At 41.4% G+C, this 24215-nt stretch overlaps 1 protein-coding gene across 1 annotated transcript; it reads left to right on the top strand.

Annotated features, from left to right (window-relative positions):
- Positions 1–438: 438 nt before the first annotated feature.
- On the top strand, positions 439–24043 carry znf652 (zinc finger protein 652). The gene is given in 3 exon segments (NM_001114255.1): positions 439–506; positions 10621–11389; positions 23518–24043. Coding segments are annotated over 2 exon segments (660 nt in total). The 5' UTR covers positions 439–506; positions 10621–10787; the 3' UTR covers positions 23576–24043.
- Positions 24044–24215: the final 172 nt, after the last annotated feature.

Below are 24215 nucleotides of genomic sequence, written 5' to 3'. Positions count from 1 at the left end.
AGCTGCAGATGCGCAGTAAGCGTCATGACGTGCCCGTGATTTTCAGGATGCCACACATTGCGCATGCGTATTGAGATCGTCAGAAGGTCCCCTTTGACCGCCTTAACAGCTATGCGCATGTGCAAAAGTTAACTCCTTTTGCTCAAACGCTGCGACGTACTGGGCTTTCCAGTCCACGTCGCGCATGCGCTATGTCCTAGCCTTCCAGGCTGAAGCTTTCTCCCTCACTGCGCAGGCGCGCCTTCCCATTCTCTGCCCTGCGCATGAGCGGTGAGCAGTACCACGTCCTTGCGCATGCGCAAAGAGAGAGGCAGAGCCTGGAGCCTAGGTGATGCGCGCTCCCGATACGGAGCGGGCAGCGGCCACGTAGCTGCGCTGCGCCGGGTGCGCGCACGGAGAGGGGGGGGTCTGCTCGGTGTAGTGACGTGAACGGCGGAGGAGGAGGAGGCCGTGGGCTGCAAGGGAACTCCCCGGGAGCCATGGACCGAGAAACCCCGGGAGGGAGGGTAAGTGAGGTACCGAGTAGATTGTTGTGCGAGGGGCGGGAAAATACAGGCTGAGGCCTAGTGAGGAAGGAGCATAATAATGGTGCACCCGAGGCCTTGTGAGGGTCAATTCATCACTGTGCAGCTTTAGCAGGGCAGCCGCCTGAAGTGCTCCGGGCCTCGGCCTGTCTTTCCCCACTTTGCCCTGCTGCTTCCACCTTAAGCCGGAGAGGTTCTAGTCTCTTACCTGGGCAGGGGCCCCTCACCATTGGCCCCTCACCATCTCACCATTGGCCCCCTCTTATTTTGACCCGTTGTTGGGGGGAAAGGGTGTGTTACTCATGCACTCTGTGTTTCCTGCAAGGCACTTGCACTGCTTACCCTATGGGGGAGCTGCACCTTATGGGAAAAAGATTCCTCCCCGGGCTTCCATTGTGTTCCCTCTTCCATTTGCAGATGGGGATGAGGGAAGCCGGCAGGCCCTGTCAGTCTAGCAGCACTGAGTAGTAACAAGGAGCAGGTCTGGGTACTATTCACTGACACAGGTACCCCCCCTTGTGTGGGGTAAGTCATATTGTCATGGGTCCCACCCTATTGTGTCAGGGATCTATACATGCACCCATACATTGGTGTCATAAGCACTTATCCTATAGGACCTTGATGCCCAGCACCCACGCGTTCTTCTTTTTATATATCGCTGACTGCACTTTACAGAGATCATACATCAGCCCCTGCGCCAGAGGAGCTTACAATCTAAACTCCTTTTGGACAGTTTTATCAGGAGCCATGCATGTTGTTGGAGTGTGGTTGGGAAGAATGGCAAATGGGCCCTGGCTGGAATGAGACATAGGATTCCAGTGTTGCAATACAGAATGGAAATGTCTGCACCCTGTCATTATCCAGATGCTGCATAGTGATGCTGGGTGTAGTAATTTCACTGTATTTGAGGCTGAAAGGCATATCTTTCTGCTGCCGGTATATAATATGCGTTGTCGAGGTTGTCATTAGCGTAAGTTTAATGACTAGAAACCTCATTTGATTCCCATTGGTATAGTGGAATTATTTCTCCCACTCTGATTAATTTCTGTCCCCCAGACTTGATGGCATTGGTAGTCATCATCAGCCGTTACCCACTAGTGTAGGCTTTCAACATGTACTCATTCATTTAGATTGTATGTATGTACAGGTATAAGGGTACGCAGCGCTGTATCTTACAAAATACAAAATTTCACACAGGCAGGACAAGTGTTATAATAAATAAATACAATAAATATATATAAATGCACAGGGAATAGGTGCCATATTAGATTGTAAGCTCTACGGGGCAGGGACCTCCTTCCTACTGTGTCTAAACACAGTAGGAAGGAGGTCCCTGCCCCGTAGAGCTTACAATCTAAGTGGTTATCTGCTGTAATAAACCTTTTTACCTTCTGTGTTTGTAAGGAGTCTGCTTGTTTTGATGTATATATCACTGCAAATGTATTGCTTAGTAATAATGTCAATCAGTTGTAAGCCCCCTCACCTTCCTCCCAAAATAATTGTACCCTAGGCAGGGTCCTCTGCTGTTCTGTGGTGCATACACACTTTCTCAATCTACATGTATAGATATACACACAGAGTCTTATTTCACTTTGCTTGTTTGGGACGGGGGGGGCACAACTAAAGGTTAAAAATAAGAAGGATTAAGAAAAAGGTACAAATGTTGGCCATTGTATTTAGATATATATACCAGGAGTAAATTCTTGTAGCAATGGTTATTCAGAAGCATTCATCTTTCTTAAAAGAAGTTAAAAACTGATGTTTTAAGTCTGTTTTCCTTCAGTAGCAGGAAGGAGCTGATTTAGGGCACGCTCATGCACAGTTAAAGCTTCAGGAGCCCTGCACACTACTTTGTATCTTGTGTAGTGATGGCGGTCGGGTCAGTTAAGGGAGATGCTAAATTACTGCATTGCCTACCTGCTCCCGGCGCTAAATCCTGCTGATCTGATCATCTATGCCCTGTAGATTTATGCATAATTTTCAGCAAGGTATCTGTCAGACAGGCCCTAAAAGGGCCTAAAAAATGCCCAGTAAGTTGCCCATTGGTTTAAAAGAGAAGGAAACAGTTAATCACTAAAGGGGTGCCAAATGTTAGGTTAGGATTGCCCCAGGCCAGCGTTCCTATTAGGAGACAACTGCACTGGCCCGGGGTATTTTTTAGTGAGCCCACTGAACGATGCCTAACTTTTGTTATCCCCCAGTGATTTACCCTTGCCCATTCCTTTAAAGGAGAACTAAAGCTTAACTAGAGAAGTAGGGGAAAATGTTGTACGTTATGTTTTGTAGTTCTGTACCAGCCCAAGGTATCCAGAGCCCTTTAGCAGGGTATATATGTGCCCCCAAAGATGCCCCAGTAGCTCCCCATCTTTTCTGCTGATTCACTGCACATGCTTTGTGCATTTACTAAGCTTTGGGACCCACTCAAAATATACTGTATGTATAGAACATACATTTCACAATATAAGGCCAAAGTAAATAATACTGATCATTAGTACATGGCAGCTCTCAAACTAGTGTAATTAGCATCAAAAAGTAATAATCAGCCCCTCTATGACAGACAACCCTCATTTGCTGCTTTATAATTTGCAATAACCCCTAAGCTTAGCTGCCCAGAGCACACTGAGCATGTGAGTGTCGCAGACATTCAGATTCCAGTATGGTGACCCCCTATGACGAATTTGAAGGCCTGGATCATTACTATTATAAAGATGCTAAACCTTTAGGCTGTTGCAACAGATTCAGTACATAAAACCTGTCATTTCTAGGTATATTCATATTTGGGGTTTAGTTCTCCTTTAATTGATATGGAGTTGTGAAATGCTCATAGAAGCAAAACTAAACGGTGGGGGTACAGCAGTGTCTTTTCAACTAATCAATAACTCACACTGTATTTTTAGATACAGTGCTTGGTAATAACAGATACTCTGTATCCCGTGCTTTGAAGTTAGTGTGTTATGATGAATGGGTTGTAAAAGGCGAAAGCGATTCTTTGTAGAAACATTCTCTGTTAATCAGAAGGTCACAGTGACACACACGACTGGCATTGCATTGCAATATATTTTGCCTAATGGGAATTATTTCCCTACTAAACGCGACAGTGCCATCCAGCATGCATAATGTATGTCACTTGGTTTTTGCTAAAAAAAAAACTGGCAGTAAACTGTTCATCTTTTGATAATTTACATTTTCAGATTTTGAAGTGTAAATGAGCAGTTTAAAAAGCACCTGACATCAAATGTGAGTTTAGCAAAATGTTGACTTTGTCCTATTAATTTATCTGCTATAGATGCTCTGTTTATAAGCTGGGTCTTTTTGTGAGAACATGACATTTCTTCACTGTGCATTTGCATTGATACAAATGCAGGCTTTACCATATTTGTTTGGTAGTCATAAATCCTTCCTTAGTATAAATTATTACAGGTATAGGACCCATTATCCAGAATGCTTGGGACCAAGGGTATTCCGGATAAGGGGTCTTTCCGTAATTTGGATCTTCATACCTTAAGTCTACTAAAACATCAATAAAACATTAATTAAATCCTATAGGATTGTTTTGCATCCAATAAGGATTAATTATATCTTAGTTGGGATCAATTACAAGGTACAGTTTTATTATTACAGAGAAAAAGGAAATCAATTTTAAAAATTCTAATTATTTGATTACAATGGAGTCTATGGGAGACAGGCTTTCCGTAATTGGGAGCTTTCTGGATAATGGGTTTCCGGATAAGGGGTCCGATACCTGTACTAAGTACTCACAAGGAAATTGTGCTATTGTTGTTTATGAAAAATGTCGGCACTATGGTAATTCCAACATGAAAATAAAAGATCATATAAACAGAAAAGAGAAGGTTTTGTGCACCCTATTGTTTATGTTGTCATTTTTGCAATGTATAGTATCAGATTTACCGCTTAGTTTTTCTCCTTAAATCATCTGCTTGGCATTGAAAGACTGGATTTACCAACATGAGAGAGAAATATCATGTGTCTCCAACATTAGTTAAAAAAAAAAATACTGACTGGTATTTCGGTCAATGATTACCTATGTTTAGCTAGTAGCAGGAAGAGTAGTGAAAACAAAAATGTGATTGGTTGTCATAGGTTACTGTATCAGTTCAAATAAGCCTCATTGCTATATTACTGGCAGTTTAAAGGGGTTGTTCACCTTAAAGTTAACTTTAAGTATGAAGTATAGCAGTGATCCCCAACCTTCCTTAAGTTGGCCATACATGTTAAGTTCTTGCCAAGCGAGCGGATCTTCTCCCGATATCACCCCACCTACGGGTGGGCCGATCGAATTATAAAAACGGTAATTGGCACAGTCAGTTCCCGATCAGACTACATTTTTTAACCTGCCCAATCAATATCTGGACGGTTTCAGGCCAGATGTCGGTCATACAGGCCCGTCGTTGCTGCCCCTACATGGGCCGATAAGCTGCCGAATTGGTCTAAGGGGCTCATATCGGCAGCTATAATCGGCCCGTGTATGGCCACCTTTACTCGTGAGGCACAGTCAAATGTAAAAAGGCTTGGGGAGCAACACAAACAGAGAGTAACATTCCGAGACAGTTTGCAATTGGTCTTCATTATTTATTTGTAGTTTTTAAAATGATTTCAGTGTTTGTTCAGCAGCGTTCCAGTTTGGTAGCTATCTGGTTGCTAGGGTTCAAATTACCTTGGCAACCAGGGAGTCATTTGAATGAGAGACAAGAATATGAATAGAAGAGGACCTGAATAGAAAGATACATTGTAGAAAGTAACAATAACAATAAAACTGTAGCCTCACAGGGCAATAGTTTTCTGGCTGCTGTGGTCAGTGACCCCCATTTGAAAGCTTCAAGGAGAAGAGGATGGCAAATAATTCAGAAAATATTAAAAAAATAAATAATGAAGACCAGTTGAAAAGTTGCTAAGAACTAGCCAGTCTATAACATACTAAAAGTTAACTTAAAGGTGAACCACCCCTTTAACTGTTCAATCCCAAAGTTCTGTGAGGATGTTGATATTCTTGAGAATAGAATTTTATGGAACAACAATAACAACCAACACATTTAACTTTTCCTAAAGCAGCCTATGCACTTGTTCATGGCTATTTTTAGTACCCTGTAAGTATTTGTAAAGGCAGCAAGAAACTGACCCTATTGTCTGTTGCCAAGGATTGGGTGTGCCATGGCAATGATAATCCACTTTTGTTGAACTGGACACTAATGATTCATCTTTAATTTTCCTTGTAAGTCGGACATTTTCCATGACGTTTTTGCCATAAAAATGGTGGAGAAAGTAGCATTTACTGCCCGTAACTGCAGTGGCATCGGCCTATCAGTGTGCGCCTGTCATTGTCCCGTTTTCCCCATCTCCAGGCCTCAAATCTGTCCCATGTCTCCACTTGAATGCCATTGCAGTCAGCAGCAGTGGTAGAAGGGGTTTACTTGGCTTTTGGCTATTTGGGTATAAGCTGGGCTAGCTGTGCTTCAGCAGGAGAAAGTTGCGGTGTCTCTTTGTGTTTTGGTGATGATATTGCTCCTTTAAAGGAGAAGGAAAGGCTAAGTCACTTGGGGGTGCCAAAATGTTACTTAAATTGCCTACCTTTTACCCTGGGCTGGTGCCCCTGTTTGGAGAGAATAGCACCAGCCCAGGGTAGCTGTGAGCTCTTCCTGCTTCGTTCCCGCAGTAGAGTGAAAAAGCCGAACTTAAAATATAAAGTAGGCTTTTCACTCTAGTGCGCATGCAATTGTCCCAGGAATTTGCCGGCAGCGCGAATACGGAAGAAGGAAGCGCTCGCTACAGGTACCCTGGGCTGGTGTAATTTTCTCCTAACAGGGGCACCAGCCCGGGGTACAAGGTAAGCAATTAAAGTCACTTGGGGGTGCCTAACATTTTTGCACCCCCAAGTGACTTTGCCTTTCCTTGTCCTTTAAACTACTAAACCTGTAAAGATGGTTATTGGATTTTGCATTATTTCAGTACAATTCTACAGAATACCAGGAGAAAATCTCTACATTTGTGAAGACCGGTCATGCAATGATAACTGTAAGTTGTTCCACCTTCTCCCGTTTAATAAAGGCTGCTAATCAAGGAGAGAGGGGAGTGAAAATCCCATGTCCATAAAAGCCTTCAAGTCCCAGAGTGACATTGTTTGCTTTTGAAATCTGCAACCACAGGTTTGCTGCGAGGAAAAATGGAATTTAATGCATTAAACTGATGGCACATAGGTTGTGTTCATATGCCAACATAGAAAAACCGATGCGCTTACTTCCGCACCTTGTATGTGTGTGCAACTGACTGGCATGGGATCAACCTGTCAGCGCACACACAGCGCTTGTGGTGCATGAAGCTTTACTCTGTGTGTGTGTATGTGCTGACAGACTGATCCCATGGTGCAAACACAAGGTGTGGAAGGCAGCGGATCAGGTTTTGTTTGCTGGCATAGTTAAATCAGTGTAGAGGATGACCCCTGTGCCGTTAGCCTTAAAGGAACAGTTCCGTGTAAAAATGAGTGAAATAGGCTGCGCAAATGAAATAAATATTTGTAATATGAGTACCAGTCAGTCAATCAACTCATTATTAACATTTTTTAATTTGCCCTCAAAGGTTGCTGAATTCTGTAGCGATTGCGGCTGCCATAGTAGTTGGCTGTGACATCACTTAGTTTCCCTGGCCCACTGATTGCATCACTCGCTCATGTATGCCGTCATGATTGCCAAGCAGTATAGCACTCACTGAGAGGGGGATTGTGGAGCTCCAGGATGGATTATTATGAGTTGTCTGCTGGCAGAATGGAGGCAGAGATGAGATGCCCATGCGTTGTTATAGGACCTCACAATCAGGACATGTATAAATAATGTTATAAATAGCAGCTAAGTAAGGAATGGCGGCAGCTTGCCTGTTTCAGTGCTATTTCTTTAGCACTGTTCACATCTTAGGTTTATTTGCCTGTGTAGATGCAAGTAAGCAAACTGAGGGTTTATTACTATGTTAAGGGTAAGTGTTACATTATATTAGAAGCTTTATAATTACCTTATTAAAATATCATTCTTGAGTGCCTGAAATTAACGTGGAATGCCCAGTACAGAAAAGATATGTCGCAAATAAATGACTAACTTACAGTTTAAAGGATGTCAACTGAAAAATAATTTTTTGATTACTAAAAGAAAACATAATTCGAAGTAACTTTCCCATATAAATGTATTAAACATTTTTAGTACTTAAAAGGTTATTTGTAAATGTAATAGCTGTTGAAAGCAGCATTTGCTTAAAGGGCACCTGTCACATTAAAACTGCTTCCACCACCATTGGTGCGGGCTAATAGAGCTTGCACTTTGATTTGGGGAAACAATAGTTTTGGGGTTTTTTTGTTTAGTTTTTTGCTTATTATCCACATGTCTTTGCCCCAACCAGAGTATGGGCTCTGCTAACCTGCACCTCTAGCTGGGGAAGAGTTTTCTGGGAGTTAGGTGCCCTTTAACTCCTGGTTATGACTATTTAAACAATGTTGCAAAAGCCAGTCTCCTCCAGCAAGACAGGTCTGTCATTCTGCTGGCTTGTGTTACATTGTTTCAAAAGTCAGAATAGGAAAATACATATAAACACTGCTTTTAATTGCAATTATATATACAAATAACTTTAAAATCACATTTTTAATGAATGTATATTGCAAAAGTTGCTTAGAGTTATATTTTCTTTTATTAGGCATAAATAATTTTTTGGGTTGATATCTGTGAATACAGGATTGTACTTTGTCTTACAGAAGTATTGTCCTCTTGCTGGTGGCAAAATGCTGGTAATTGCCCCTCCGTTGATTTATTTATAATTGTCTGCAGCCTGCACTTGCAGGTCACAATGAAATGCTCTGGCCCATTTACAAGTGATAATTGCCTGGCATGCATGTACAGCAGAGGCTGAACATCTGGGGGCTTCATGTGCGATTGCCATTAAAGATTAAAATTTTCCCGGAAAACCTTAAACGTGATATCCGTTATATCAATATATGCCTCTGTAAAATAAAAGTGTATTATTAAAATGCTGCTAAGCATTGTAAGAGGTGTGGGGTGCAAGCATGGCTGGAATTCATAATGGGGGAGCATTTCAGTGTCTTGCTAAATTGTATGTCCCATCACCCCAAACTGCCCCTGTAAACTTGTATTGAGCAACATTGACCAGTGCTTGTCAGACCATAGATGCCTCGAAAACCTGACTGGTGGAAGTACAAGCACTTTCCTGGAGATATTAGTTAATTCTATAGGGGGCACTGTGTGTGGTGCCCAAAACAACCCCATGGGTCAGTACTTTTAATCATATATCTGTGGTGTCAGGGAGGCAGTGGGGAAACTGTTCTATCTCCTGGATAAAATGAAAGTGCAGGGATCAGCAGCAGCAACAGTAATATAGATTTTCAGTTTTCATTTTTTAAATAAAAGAATGTAAATCATTTAAGCCGACTGACTTGGAGGCTTGGCATTCCCTTTGAATATGGCACACAGCTATGACTGTACCCATTGAAAGTCTCACTAGTGCATGCTTGCTTGTCTCTCACTTCTGATTGTAATGAAAACTGTTTTAACCACGGGTCCTTCCTTTGCATTGTTTTTAAATCAGGGGAGGACCTTTGCCTTATGTGGCCCAAATAAAAGTGGATGCTTTGATTTTTAAGGGCTCTGGCACACGGGGAGATTAGTCGCACGCGACAAATTTCACTGTTCGCGGGCGACTAATCTCCCCGAAATGCCATCCCACCAGCAAAAATGTAAATCGCCGGTGGGAAGGCAACTTCCGCGATTTCACTGAGCCCTAAAATCCAATCTGCTGAAATGAAGCCTGGTTTAACTTTGACCCAATATCGAGTGAGTTGACTAGGAACTGCATGAGTCCACAAAATGCTTCCCATTGGTTGCTGTAATGTATAGATTTGATTGGCTTGATGGCTGACCAGTAGTGGAGGCCTGATTGCTTTATGATGGTAGGAACTTTTTTTTACCACAGGGCAGTAACTTATAGCAACCAATCAGTGATAAGCTTTTTTTCCCAGCCAGCTGCAGGTACTACTACTGAGGCGCAGATTTGCCCAGGGATGCTAAATGAGCCCTACTGTAACTAGTTACTAGAAAGCAATGTATCGGTGAGCAGCACTTCTAATGTCACCATCACAGCTGTGACTCGACCATTGTAGGACATTTACCTTTTTACGAATCCAGGTTTTCTTTTACCGATTTTCTGTCCAGGCACATTTTGGAAAAATACTACATCATCTCTGATTATAGTGTGAATCCATGCTCAATGGCAACCCAGCAATAACTTATTATTAACTTGTTATTAAAAGAAATGCAGAGTGGTAATCATTTGGGTGGAGTAAGCAATGCTCTCAAGGGATAGAAGGTTGTCCGCCAAATCACCAGTCAGTTTTCTTATGCTCTATTTATCCTTTTAATATTGAATCTCTGTCTAGACCCAAATGGCCATTTACAGATCTTTAACAAGCACAGAATTCCACTGAGTATGCAGAAATGTGGAGAATAGAACTTTTAAACATGACCAAAACAGGCAGGGCCTTATTTCTCAGACCAGAACCCTACACAGCACTAGTTAAATATCTGTCTAACACCATGTCATTTATGGCTTTAAATCACTTTATAACAGCCGGCAACACTGGTGTAAATAGAAAATGAAGGCAGCAAGTTTTCTTTAAACAGATAAATAGTAATAAAATAAGGCTGTTGCACAAACAGGTATATTATACTATTATATATTTAACTTGTCTTAGTCTTGACAGCGAGGGTCAAATAGTCTTTTAATACAAATGTTAATACGTAACTGGCTTTTTTCTTAAGTAATCCTTTGAATTATACATGCATTATTTAAGTAATAAATGAAGAACCTGCAAAGTAAGGCAGGACAATATGCATGCTACACGGTACAGCATTTAAAGGCTACATACAAAGTTTTGATATTTCTATAAACATATTTTTTACCAATAATGTCTTTATTCAGAACTATGTTGGTTGTAGTTCAATATATTTGGTGGATATAGATAATAGACCTTTTTCGATGAAGGCGCCCTAGCTATCATTGCTGATCATTTACTCTTTCTTTTTTTTTGCAGGTAAGGTTTTGCAACAACCACTCATTTTAGGAGGACTCTCCAGATTCCAGAAATACTGGAATTTAATTTTGTTTTTCAAACTGTCATCCTCATCACACATCCATCACCTTGCAGGGGGTCTGCACTATCTGGAAATGTTGCGTCCATCGAATGTTCAGCCTGACCCGATGGGGCAGACAGCTAACTCCTGCCAAAAAATGCTGGACGGTCGCCCACCAGATGTTTCTGGCATGGTTGTTGATGACCCATGCCTGATGAATATCCCAACCTCCTTTTACCACAGTACTAACCAAGAGCTTGATTTGTCTAACAAAACTTTTAAAAGAGAAGTTGGTGGTCCGTACTCTGTCATGATGGACAATAAGATTGGAAAACCACATCTCATTGATACAGATCAACAAAACTTCTTCCGGGACAGTAAACCACCTAATGAAGTTCATGCTGTGAAGGGTGAGAGAGAAAATTCTGGAGAGTCAGAGGATGAGGATGACGATGATGATGAGGATGACGAAGAAGGAGAAGATGATGATGAGGATGAGGTTAATTACAAGAGAGAACAGATTATTGTGGAGGTGAACCTCAACAACCAAACCTTGAATGTCTCTAAGGGGGACAAAGGTGTACCCAAGGATCCTTCGCACATCAAGACAAGCAGCGATGACGAAGGTGGAGATTCCGGAGAGGATGAGCAGGACAGTCATGAGGATGAAGAAAACAATCCTCTTACGTTGGATGGTCAGACCAATATGCAGCATGGAAACCAGGACCAAAAAACAGAGAACTCAGACATGGTAGGTGGTGATGGAACCATACCTGCCAACTCCACAAAAGAGCAGGGTAAGGGCGGGGAGGCTCCAAAGAGGAAGAAAAAGACACCAAAGGAGCCTAAATCACCCTCTGACAAAGCAAAATCAGAGGAAAAAGAGACCCTAACCTGTGACAAATGTCCCCGGGTCTTTAACACTCGTTGGTATTTGGAGAAGCACATGAATGTCACACATAGGCGCATGCAGATCTGTGACAAATGTGGCAAGAAGTTTGTCCTGGAGAGTGAGTTGTCTCTTCATCTACAGACGGACTGTGAGAAAAACATACAGGTATGTGCAACATAAAATATATTTAGATTTTGGGGGGGAAATTCTAAGGTTTTAAAATAACTTCAATGTGACACTTCAGCAGATCTAGAACAAAGTGTTTAATGACCATAATACATATATCTCTAAATTGTGTTTAGTACATCTCCAAATCTTGTTAGATTCAAAGTAGGTTCTGGCATTTCAAGTACGCAGAAGCCCTCACAGGCCTGATATAAAGCACTGGTCAGTGACAGCTTACGGAAGTTATACCAAATGCCTTTGTTTTCCAGAAATTCCCTCTATACTTTTTGGCTATGCTCTGGGATATTCAATGTTTACAACACTGCTGGTGGTAAATGTTAGGCACCTCTTCAGCGATTGTAATCACTAGCTGATACCCTGAGCCGGTGCTCCTGGTAGTTGAAAACTGCATCGGCCTGTGCACTTCTGTGCAAGCTTCACCTTTCCACTGGTGGGACTGCATGCACAATAGAGTGAAAATCAGAACTTTAACTTAAAAGCTGGCTTTTTACTCTACTGTGCATTCCTAGGCCCTGGGATTTTGAAGAAAGAAAAAGATTGCTCAGTAGCGCACACCCAGTACCCCAGGCAAGTGCAGTTTTCTGCTAACAGAAGCACTTGGGGTATCAGGTAAGTGATTACAATCACTGGGAGGTGCCTAACATTTGTCACCCCCAACTGATTGTAGGGATCCTTCTTCTTTTAAGGGGATGTTCACTTTCAGACAGGTGTCTAAATATGAACACCTCCTATCACTAAAACATTTTTGATTATTTTAAAAAATTAAAGCTACAAATTTTCCAGGGACAAGAGCTGTTCGGAACAGTTGTCCAAAGGTGAACATCCCCTTTTAAGATAAAACACTTTTTTAGATTGGAAAATTTCAGGTGATGCAATCTTTGACTTTGGAAAGGTCTTTCTTGTGAATAAGGTACTATAGTTTATTGTTTGGTCTTGTTATATATGTCTGTTAGAAAATCACAAGGGATGGCATTTTTATGCAGAATAATTATATGCCCCCTTAAGTGCTACTTCATTATTGAAAGCTTCCATGCCGCATTAGATTTGACAAGTTCACCTTTAAGTTAACTTTAATGTATGTTATAGAATGGCCTATTCCTAGAAACTTTTTTTTTTTTATAGTTTCAGATGAAGGTCATTGACCCCCCCCCCAGTAGAAAAAAAAAATTGCTGCGAGGGTGCAATTTTATTGTTACTTTTTTAATGCTTCTCTTTCTATTCAGGCCTCTCCTATATTTCTCCCAGTCTTTCCTTTAAACCACTGCCTAATTCCTAGGGTAAATTGGATCAGCCAGTAGCCAGCCAGTAAGTCTTGGTTTCCCAGTAAAAAGGACACAAACTGAAAGAAAAGAATTACACAGTATTAAAAAGATACAAAATAAGGAACATAAACATCAGTCATGAAGTTGCTTAGATAAGTCCGAAACATTGTTTTATTTTAGCTTATGCATTTAGGTACATTTGAAAAGCATTTATAATAGGACTAAGCAAACATAAGCTTTCTGTGAAGTAAGCATAGAATCGCTTTATTTGTTTCCACTGTATTTTGTTGTGAAATCCCTTGACACACATAAGTGGGGCACATTAATCAAGTGTGTACCTCTGCCAGTTTACGAAGGGATACCTATATGCATCTGTTATTTCCTAGTGAGGCAGCAAAAATGTTATCTAGGTGATGTGATTTTATGTAGACACAGCAAAACACCACCTTTTATTACCTGTCTCTTGAGTAATAGTGAGTGCTTAAACAGAAGCAAGAGTGTGCCATGTTTAACTAGTTTAATATTAAACATATTTCTAAATTGTAGGAGAATTCAGTAGATTTAAACGAGAAAATTGGGGCCTGTAATATTAAATGATCTGCTCTGGAAATCTGCTTCAATTGCTTTATTAGGTTAATTGCACACAGAGTGATTCTGCATACTTTGGTGTGTTCCCAGTTCGAGGGGCAGGCAAAAAAATACTTGGCATTGCTTTACATGGAAATAGGCCTACACCCTTAGGTGCACTCATGGTCAGGCAATTATCGATTGCTTTAGCCAGCATTTTCACCCAGTGTTCCCCTACTCCCCAATTTTACCCATCTACTAAGCTGGAAAATGCTCTGGCAACAAAATACAGTGAATCCCCCCTTGTTCCCTTAGCCTAATACTTAGGGGTGTATTTATTAACATTGGAGACAAGCATCACTGGTGATGTTTTCTGATCTGATTGGTTGCTATAAGTAACATCATGTGTAATGGTTGTCTCCAGTGTTAAACAGTACACCCCTGTTTTGCTTATAAGCTGAATGAGATCCAGTAGGTTTGATGGCTGCATATAGCATCAGGGCCATACACATGCAATACTCATCTCTTTCTAAACCTACTCCTGCTAAGATAGTTGTTTATCCCTTTCTATGCTAATAAATATACCTGCTGTAAGAGGGTTTGGGAGGTTGTAGTCATATTTCTTTCTGAAAATGGCTGATGTAAATGTCAGCTCTGGGGGTATTGCTGGCAAATAAGAGGGGTAATTTTGTAATGATCAAGGGCTTCAAACAGGCAGCACTCTTGCATTAATAGTTGTGTTAATGCCTAGCCAACCAATAGCGGCAAGTGAACATAAAGACTAGCCCTACAGGGATTCAAAATAAGCCCTGGCATTTCAACTACACAGAGGACCAAACAGCCCCCACCAGCTCAATAAGTAGTGACTGTGTATAGCTTCTTACAGCAGCCCCTCTGGCAATTACCAGAATCCAGATTGCCAGTCTAGCTCTGGCATCTCTTACTTGATTGCTTCATAAAGTATATTACCAAGTGTATAAAAATTGATCAGTATCAGCCAAGTTCTGTCCCATAGGGCTGTAGGGCCCACCTTGCATAAAAGACAAGCACTTTAAAAGCCAGTGGTTACATTATTTAAGTTGTTGTAAACAGTGGTAAGATGCCATTTGTGGCTCTCTACACACTACTTGAAATAGGATCATTGCTGCAACATATGAGGGCTCATTTACAACCACAGCTGCGGTTGCACAGAAATGGACTGTAAAAATGCAAACAAATTAACAGCCCTTCTTCAAGGTACTGGGGTCCAAAGATGCTCTTTGCACTTCCCTATAGTTGCAGTTGCCACTGGTGAGTTTGTCCCAAGTGTGTCTGTTGATGCACGAGGGACCTTGGATCCCAGTCTGAACAAGTTTAATATCCAAGGCTGCCAAACAAGCAGGTCTTTGCCCAACATGGCCAGCTTGTACCCAGTACCTAGGCAGGCCTTTAGGGGAGAACAGCATCAAAGAGCCAATGTGATCCTTGCTGCAACAGAATGTTTTAACTTGTCCAATAGATATCTGGCAATTTTTGATTGATCTATTGGATAGGTCTTGGGAAAGGGCCCATGCATGGGCTTTATATATTATATATAGTGAACATTAATATAAATATTGTTACCATCATGCCATGAAGAAACCTAAACTGGTCCGAAGCCAGAAAGGCTATGTGAGTCTGCTCTGCCTTTAGCAAAAGGATTGACTTAATCCTGCAAGAACATTTTAGCCTAATTTGTTCACCCACCTTCCTCGCAAAATAGGTTTCCCCCCCCCACAGGAAAGCTATTGGTCGACAGTTTATACTGGCCCGTGTGTGGCAGTATAGGTTGTGTGCTGTGGCTCTGATCTAACAAACTCAGCCTTCCTGGTGCCCATCCTTTTTGGGATATGAGTGTAATAAGCAGCCTTGACATTACTCTCAGATGCTAAATTGGCAAAATTGATTTAATCTGATATCACTATTGATGTGGTTAAACAAATACTCAAGCTTTGCATATGATAGATGCCTTTTGAGATACGCAAGTGGTGTTTGGTTTATAGCCATGGTAACATGATTACGTATTAAAATGTATAAACATTTGTGTCAAGGAAAAAGTTCTCTTTGATTTATAGTAGAATGCCTTTTGAACCATCTCCCGCAGATATAGGAGTTCCATTCTGAAACTTGGCAAAGAAATCTATGTAATACATTGATCAATATCTAAATCAATAACGGCTCAGGGTAATCTCCTACAGGAATGGGACCTGTTATCAAGAATGCTTGGGACTTGGGGTTATCCAGATAAGGGGTATTTCTGTCTTTGTCTATTATAGTTTATTTAAACATTAAATAACCCAATAGGATTATTTTGCCTGCAATAGTGATTCATTATATCTTAGTTGGGTTCAAGTTCAAGGTACTGTTTTATTATTACAGAGAAAAAGGAATCATTTTTAAAAATTGAAAAATAAAAACTATTTGACTAAAATGAAGTTTATGGGAGCTATAGCTTTCTGGATAATGGGTTTATGTATAGGGGATCCAATACCTGAGCATTAGTTTAGCATTCAAAAAGTAATTATGTTGAAAGATGTCTCTCGTTGTTAAGCTAAGGGCAGTGACAGATCTCCCCGATATGCCATCCCACCGGCTAGAATGTAAATCACCGGTGGGATGGCATATGTGGCGCCGAAATCACCGAAGTTTCCTCTCAAGGCAATTTTGGCAAATCGCTGTGCCGTATATTCCACCCCATTCTACATTCTTGCAGGTGTTATGGCATTTCGGGGAGATTAGTGACCTGCGACAAGGGTGATTTGTCACGCGGCGACTAATCTCTGCATCTGCCACGGCCCTAAGCCTACACTCCTGACTCTGGCTCCTGAAACAATGCTGATTCCTGTTACACTGTGGCCATACACCACATGGGACAACTTGGCACTGGGGCCCTTGGGATGATCTAGACTTATGTGGCAAGTTTGAAAATCTTTTTTTTGCCCATTGTGCTAACGATTGGATCAGCCTAATTTGGCTCTACATGTGAGTGGCCAAATTGGGCAAAGAGGTACTAAGATTGCCCGTTGTTACTTATAACTCTGTATTTTCCAACTCTTTTTCTGTTTTTTAACTTGTGGATTTTAATTAGATATAATAAAGATTTATTTTATATTTATTAAGTGGTGTGCCAGGATTTTTGTGTCTTTCTATCCCACTTGTAAATTGGGCAGAGAGACACTTTTTTGTGACCTTGCTGATGAGTGAATCTTAACATTGACCATCTTTAGGGTGCTGGCACACAGGATATCACTTGGGGTTTTGACAAAACGTCTCAAGTTTTCTTCCCACTGGCATAAATGTACATTTCCGGATACAGGTATGGGTTTTCCAGATAAGGATTTTCATACCTTAAGGTGGCCATACACGCACCTCGTTTCGTACGATATTCGGTGCGTGTATGGTATGTCGGCGAGTTAGCGATCGCAGGAAGCTGCTGATATCGCCCGACTCGCCGATCGGACCAGTTTGAAAATTTTGACCGGGCGCCATAGAAGGCGCCTGACCAAAATTCTCCCTTCAGCGCTGAATCGGCAGAAGGAGGTAGAAATCCTATTGTTTCTACCTCCTTACCTGCCGATTCAGCCCTGAATGGTGTGTGGCGGATCTGATGATGTTTCGAAACATCGTCAGATCGCCACGTGTAAGGCCAGCTTAAATCCAATTAAAAACTATTTAAGCATTAATTAAACCCAATAGGGATTGCCTCCAATAAGGATTAATTATATCTTAGTTGGGGTCAAGTACTGTTTTATTATTACAGAGAAAAAGGAATAATTTTTAAAATATAGAAATATTTGCTTATAATGGAGTTTAGGGGAGATTGCATTCACATAATTCGGAATGAGAGTTTTCAGATAACTGATCCCATAATTTTACTGAAAGCACAGGCAACACATGTTTTTCTACCAGCGATTTTTAAAACTTTTAACCGTTTTTGACCCATGGGAGCGCCTATTTCCTATGTGTCAGTACCCAATGAGTCAGGCCTAGAGAAGAGAAAGGGACGCGTTTATATTGGAAAGTTGCTCAAATTACCTTTTCTACTTTTTTTTTTTTGGGGACCCTTTAACAATACTGTATAGCTATTTGCATCAGTGTAAATTTTCCTATAAAACGAATGTAGCAGCAAGAATGAAAGGATTCCGTTTTGCTAACCTTAGTAGATCTTTCCCATCCTGGTGTATTCCTGGATAATATTGCCTAGCTTTCAAAGATAAGTTTGCCTGCCAATTGATCATTACCATTGCATTGTATTTGTAATATACGTCTTACTTGTACTTACAGTGTATCACGTGTAACAAGACATTTAAGAAGCTCTGGTCCCTTCATGAGCACATTAAAATAGTACATGGCTACGCTGAGAAGAAGTTCTCCTGTGAAATCTGTGAGAAGAAATTCTACACTATGGCACATGTCCGGAAGCACCTGGTTGGTAAGTCTCCGCTGCTTTCTCCTAGATCCCAGTGATTCCATGCATTAGTAATGGCTTGCCATTAGGTATTCAGACGTTTTGGGTTCATTTGGTCCAGGAATTTAGTTGGGCTCTTAGCACAGAAACTCACAAACATAATAAAGAGTGGCTTTAAGCAATATTTTATTGCAATGATGGACTCTCAGCTGCAACCGCCTTTTGTAAAGGTAATTACAGGTATGGGACCTGTTATCCAGAATGCTCAAGACCTGGGGTTTACCGGATAAGGGATCTTTCTGTAATTTGAATCTCCATACCTAAAGTCTACTAGAAAATTATGTAACTATTAAATAAAACCAATAGGATTATTTTGTCTCCAATAAGGATTAAATATATGTTTAGATTAAATTACAAGATCCTGTTTTATTATTACAAAGATAAGAATAATCCATTAAAATGGAGTCTATGTGAGGTGGCCTTCCCGTAATTCAGAACTTTCTGGATAACGGGCTTCCGGATAACAGATTCCATACTTGTACAATTGTATTGGAGTAATTTTAGTGGGATTGCAGTTCCTTTTTATAGCCCTGAATTGTTTCAGTTTATAATCGCTGGGGGATGCAAAATGTTAGGCACCCCCAGTGACTTTATTCGCTTACCTTTTACCCTGGGCTGGTGTTCCAGGGTACATGCAGTGAGTGTTTCCTCTTCCTTCTCTCTTCCGTCTTCTGAATCCCGGGGCCAGGGCATGCGCAATAGAGTGAAAAAAACGACTTTTTGTTAAAGTTTCGCTCTTCACTCTATTGTACCAGTGTGAAGACAGAAGAAGGAAGAGGAGGTACCCCGGGCTGGTGCCCAGGGTAAAAGGTAAGCGATTGAAGTCACTGGGGGGGGGGGGGGGGTGCCTAACATTTGGCACCCCCAGTGATTTTTACCTTTCCTTTTCCTTTTAAGTATATAATTGGAATGAATAGTGAATGGTGTATAAACTGTAGTTAATTTTGCTTCATATTTATTATTGCGTTTAATATACACTTTGCACAACACACACTAGGTGGAGCTGTTACTGAAGAGCAATCTCGACCAGTTTAAAACTATTTCCATTTTCTAATCTCAGCTATTCCATAGCACAGTAGTCACAATGATATATATTTTCATCAGATAAAATGTGTTTGGACCTTATGTAGTGTCCAAGTATGGAATGAAAAATATTTTTTGGAGAATAATATTTTTCATGTTGAATGCCCACATGTACCCCAATCGCTGCCTTTTTTATGATATACTGTCACTGATTGGCTGATCCAGGCAAGCAAATATGTGTTTAGTGTTATATGCAGCCATGCTTCTAACCAGTATTGAGGGCATAATAATAATAATGTTGTCAGGCAATTTAAATTCAAGGATGTTGGGACTTGTCTTTGGTTGTGTGTTTTTGTGCTACTAGAGATTTCAAGAACCTGAAGAAGCCCTGTGTGCCATTGCCTTTAAAGAAACAGTTCAGTGTAAAAATGAAACTGGGTAGAATAGATAGACTGCGCAAAATAAATAATATTTGCAATATAGTTAGTTGGTCAAAAATGGAATCTATAAAGGCTGGAGTGGAATGTCTAACATAATGGCCAGAATACTACTTCCTGCTTTCAGCTCTCTAACCACTTAGTCAATCAGTGACTTTATGGGGGGCCATATGGGACATAACTGTTCAGTTAGTTTGTGAGCACGCAGGTCAGATTCAGTAGCAAACTAACTGACCAGTTCTGTCCCATATGCCCCCCCTTAAGTCACTGATTGGTTGCTAACTGCTAGCAGCTTAGAGAGCCGTAAAGGAGGAAGCAGTGTTCTAATCGCAGTGACTTTACCGCCATAGGTTAGCGTATAAGTCGCTGCAACTAATCACCCGTAGGATTTGCTTTGCAAATTAGTCACCACAAATTCTTAAAAGGTCGTGGCTACTAATCGCCTCATGTGTCTTCCCCCTAAGGCTGGTTTGATCAAGTGAAATTAAAATGTATAAGAATGATACATCAGCTGTGCATACCAAACATGAATCCAACAATGAATGTTTCTTTCTCTGTGCAGCTCACACAAAAGACATGCCATTCACATGTGAGACTTGCGGCAAATCGTTTAAGAGAAGCATGTCCCTGAAAGTCCATTCCCTGCAGCACTCAGGAGAGAAGCCTTTTAGATGTGAGGTAAGAAGTGACCCTGCTACCTTGCTCGCCTACTCCCCTGCCTGCCTGCTCTTTAGTGCAATGCAAAAGACATATTTCTAGTATAAAGCCTCATCTCCCGTCCTTCCCACAGATCACTTTGCTTTGTTCTCCTTTAATGTAAAGCTGCTTTGTTTGTGAACCCACAGCTCCTTCATACATTAGGCCTCTTTGCCCACCCTCTTTATGGTTCCAAAGCATTACAGCTTATTGTCGGATTCTAGCTTTTGTGTTAAATAAAAAAAAAAACTCTCTTAGCTCGCTAAATAGTATTAGTACATGGCTTAGTGTTCTCTTTCCTTTCTTTCTCATTCTTGTCTTTCTCACATACTCATTTATCCCCCATTATTTTTCACAACACAGTCTAACCTCTTCATTGGTTCAGTTTTACTTCACCCTTTTCTCCTCTCCCCTGCTAGCTGATGCTGCCCCCTTGCTGTCCCGCAATCATTTTTTTTTTGTTCTTTGTAAGACAAAACATAGGTGTAGTTAAACACAGCTTTAACAGGGGTCGCTAACCTCCTCTTCCCACCATCATACTTTCTTCTGATTTTGTTCTAGTATAAATCCCCACCCTGCTGAAGCCCAGATTAAGCAAAACACATTCTATTCAGTCTATTTAATCTAATTAAGGGTAATTATGATTGAATACTATAGGCCAGTGATCCCTAACCAGTGGCTCCTGAGCACCATGTTGCTCAAACACCTACCATGTTGCTCCCTGTGTCCTCAAAGTAGGTGCCATTTTTAAATCTCTGGCTTTGAGACAAGTTTTGGAAGCACAGAAGCACAGTTTAACTCCAAGCAGAGCCTCTTGCAGGCCACGTGGAACAACCAAATAGCCAATCACAGCCCTTATTTTGCATATCCAAAGAACTTTCTGCTTGTGCGGCTTACCAACACTTTGTACATCTAAGTGTGGCTCACAAGGGTTGGGGATCCCTGTATAGGCAGTGCTGTGGCCTAAATGTTAGTCCTGCTGCCTTGCAGCCCTTAGAGCAGTGATCCCCAACCAGTGGCTTGTGAGCAACATGTTGCTCCCTAACCATTTTAATGTTTCTCCCAGTGGCCTCAGGTGCTCCTTTTTTAATTTCTGACGTGGAGGCACATTTTGGAGGCATAAAGATCATGATGACTGCCAAAGAGAGCCTTCTGTTGGCTGCCAGTCCACACTGAGCTACCAAATAACCAATCATAGCCATAATTGTTCCTCATGGTTAAAAAAGGATGGGGCCCCCTGCCTTAGAGTCTTAGGCTCCTGCACTCGGAGCGGATTAACACAGGCAAAGAATCCACCCCTATGCTTCAAAAGGTTTATTGTTGTGCCAGCACCTGAAGCTATTTCATTAGCACGCAAAGCAGATTTTGGCATGTTCTTTTCAGATATGCAATTACGCACCAAAATCCACTCGGTGTACCTGCACCCAGGCCAGAGCAACGGCCTCGACCAGTGGTCACAGGGAAGATCGTTATTGCTACATGTATGGCCACCTTAAGACTCTTGAGTCTGTATCTGTGTAATAGTTGGGTTCTTTCAAAACATTTCAATCATCCGTTTCCTTCTAACCTCAGAACTGTGATGAACGGTTTCAGTACAAGTACCAGCTGCGGTCTCACATGAGTATCCACATCGGACATAAGCAGTTCATGTGCCAGTGGTGCGGCAAAGATTTTAACATGAAGCAGTACTTTGATGAGCACATGAAAACACACACTGGTAAGGCTGAACAAACAACCTTTCTTTCGCCAGAGTTTTATGTTTAGATGCAGCAAGTGAAAACAGCAACCTAGAAAAAAATTGTGGTTTCTTTCTCCTTATAATGTGATCTACGCTTGTGCTGATTAGAATTTACTGTTGCCGTTAATTACTGAATCAGTAGTAAATTGTTTGTGTATTCAGTTAAATTAATTTTTAAAGGACATTTGCAGTCCAATACATTTAATGGGTTTTTTTTTTATTAAAAAAAAAAAAAAAAAGCCTACTAACTATACATTATATAATAAGCTTTCATTACTGTAATTGTCATCCATTTTAGTGCGGTTTCAAAATACCACTGGATACTTTATCAGTTAAGCTATAGTCTTTACTAAGACTGATTTTACGCCATCTAATTGTGCAGGGAACCAAAGCTTGTGCATTAATAATACCTAGCAGTCAGATTTCAATGGTAAGTGTCAGTGCTGATTAGTGATGAGTGAATTTTGTTTGCCAGGCATGTATTCGCAGCAAATTTCCACACTTCGCCATTAGCGAATTGTTTTGTGAAACTTCCGTAAAAATTCGGGACAGATTCACTCATCACTAGTGCTGACCTATTGTTTGCCAGTGTAACTGTGGCTCGTTTGCACCAAGAGCAGATCAAGTGAAGGAGGCACTTCAGAGAGGAAATCATTTAGTGATTGAGTACACCTAAGGTTGTATGTGGAAAGTATGAAATATAGGCATTAATAAATGTGCCTGCCAGAAAGTGATAAAATAGCATAGCTGTTGAAAGGAAACAGTTTCTTCACCGGATTCTGTGTTTTCTTTTCTAGGAGAGAAACCCTTTATCTGTGAAATCTGTGGGAAGAGCTTCACCAGTCGCCCCAACATGAAGCGCCACCGCCGGACCCACACGGGTGAGAAGCCATACCCTTGTGACGTTTGTGGCATGCGCTTCCGTTTCTCCAACATGCTGAAGGCGCACAAGGAAAAGTGCTTCCGAGTCACCAGCCCAGTCGGTGTACCTCCAGCCTTGCAGATTACACTCAATCCTACACTCTCCAACCCACCACAGGGCATCACAAACCTTCCAACTTCCCATGTACCACCCCCCTGCCCCACGCCACCACTGAACCTAAACACTCTAAATCCTCTGCCCCCACGTCCCATCCCACACCCATTCTCTCATCTGCATTTACACCCACACTCCCACACACATCACCTCGCAGTACCCCCTGTTCCTCACCTACCACCACCCCCTGCCCTCTTCAAGAGTGAGGCGTTGAATCACCGGGGACAGAATGACGACAGTTTCCTACGACACCTGGCAGAGAAGACTAGTGCAGGCCAACACCATTAACACCAGTGCCAGCCTCCAGGTAGAAGTGCCACCCTAACATGTGGGATTGCCCCACGTAGGAATTTGTTGAGGAACACTTGCTCTGGCGAGGCTACAACAACACAACAAGCCCTTGTCATTTGCAGAGAGTGGTAAACGGCTAAAAGGGTGATTGCAAACCTTACTTAGAAAACCACCATAGCCTAGAGCAATGCTGCATCTGTGGGGTGGCATACACAAGAGTACAACATAAGCATTATTTTAACCAATAACATGTCACCCCAATGTGGCACAGAGTCCAGTCCTGCCGGTGGTGCGCGGCTAGGTGTGGAGGAGACTAACCAGACCCTGCCAGGTTATTAACATGGTTGAAAACGAGTTATGAATTTACTTCGCAGCGTGGGGTGTCTGCCCCAGCTAGCTCACTATAGAATGACTTTTTGGAAGGAGAAGAAGAAATGTTGGGGCCCATCCCACTGTATACTAATCTCTCTTACCATTTCCCTTTAAAGCATTAAAATACAACATTTTTTTGATCTTCTCCCATATTTACAGTCCCAAGGAGTGTAAAAAAGTGTCGTCAAGCCTCTGATGGAACGGCGGCTCCTGTACTCTTATTTTACTACCGAAATTATTTTAGAGGATTTTTTTGTATAGACAGAATCTAGTCTGATGTATTTCAACAAAAGCTGTGTAATTTTTTTTTATTTTTTTCTCTTCCTGTGTAGCTTTACCCTTTTGTCGAACTTTTTTTTTTTTTTCTCCTAAATATTATTTGAAATAATCATCCAAACGGATATCCGGAGATTCCCATTTTTCTGACATTCAGTTATATTTTGCTCTTTTGATTTGTAACCATGGTGTGCATTTAGGAATCCCTTCTCCCCCCCCCCCCCCCCCCCCCCCAAAAAAAAAACCAAACTTTAAAAGTGCAGTCCCCTTATGTAGTAGTGTAATCATCATAA

The sequence above is a fragment of the Xenopus tropicalis genome, chromosome 10 (genome assembly GCF_000004195.4).
Source record: "Xenopus tropicalis strain Nigerian chromosome 10, UCB_Xtro_10.0, whole genome shotgun sequence".
In the NCBI taxonomy this organism is placed as follows: domain Eukaryota; kingdom Metazoa; phylum Chordata; class Amphibia; order Anura; family Pipidae; genus Xenopus; species Xenopus tropicalis.
The sequence above is the reverse complement of the archived record's forward strand: the minus strand, read 5'-3'. Positions and strand labels throughout refer to the sequence as shown.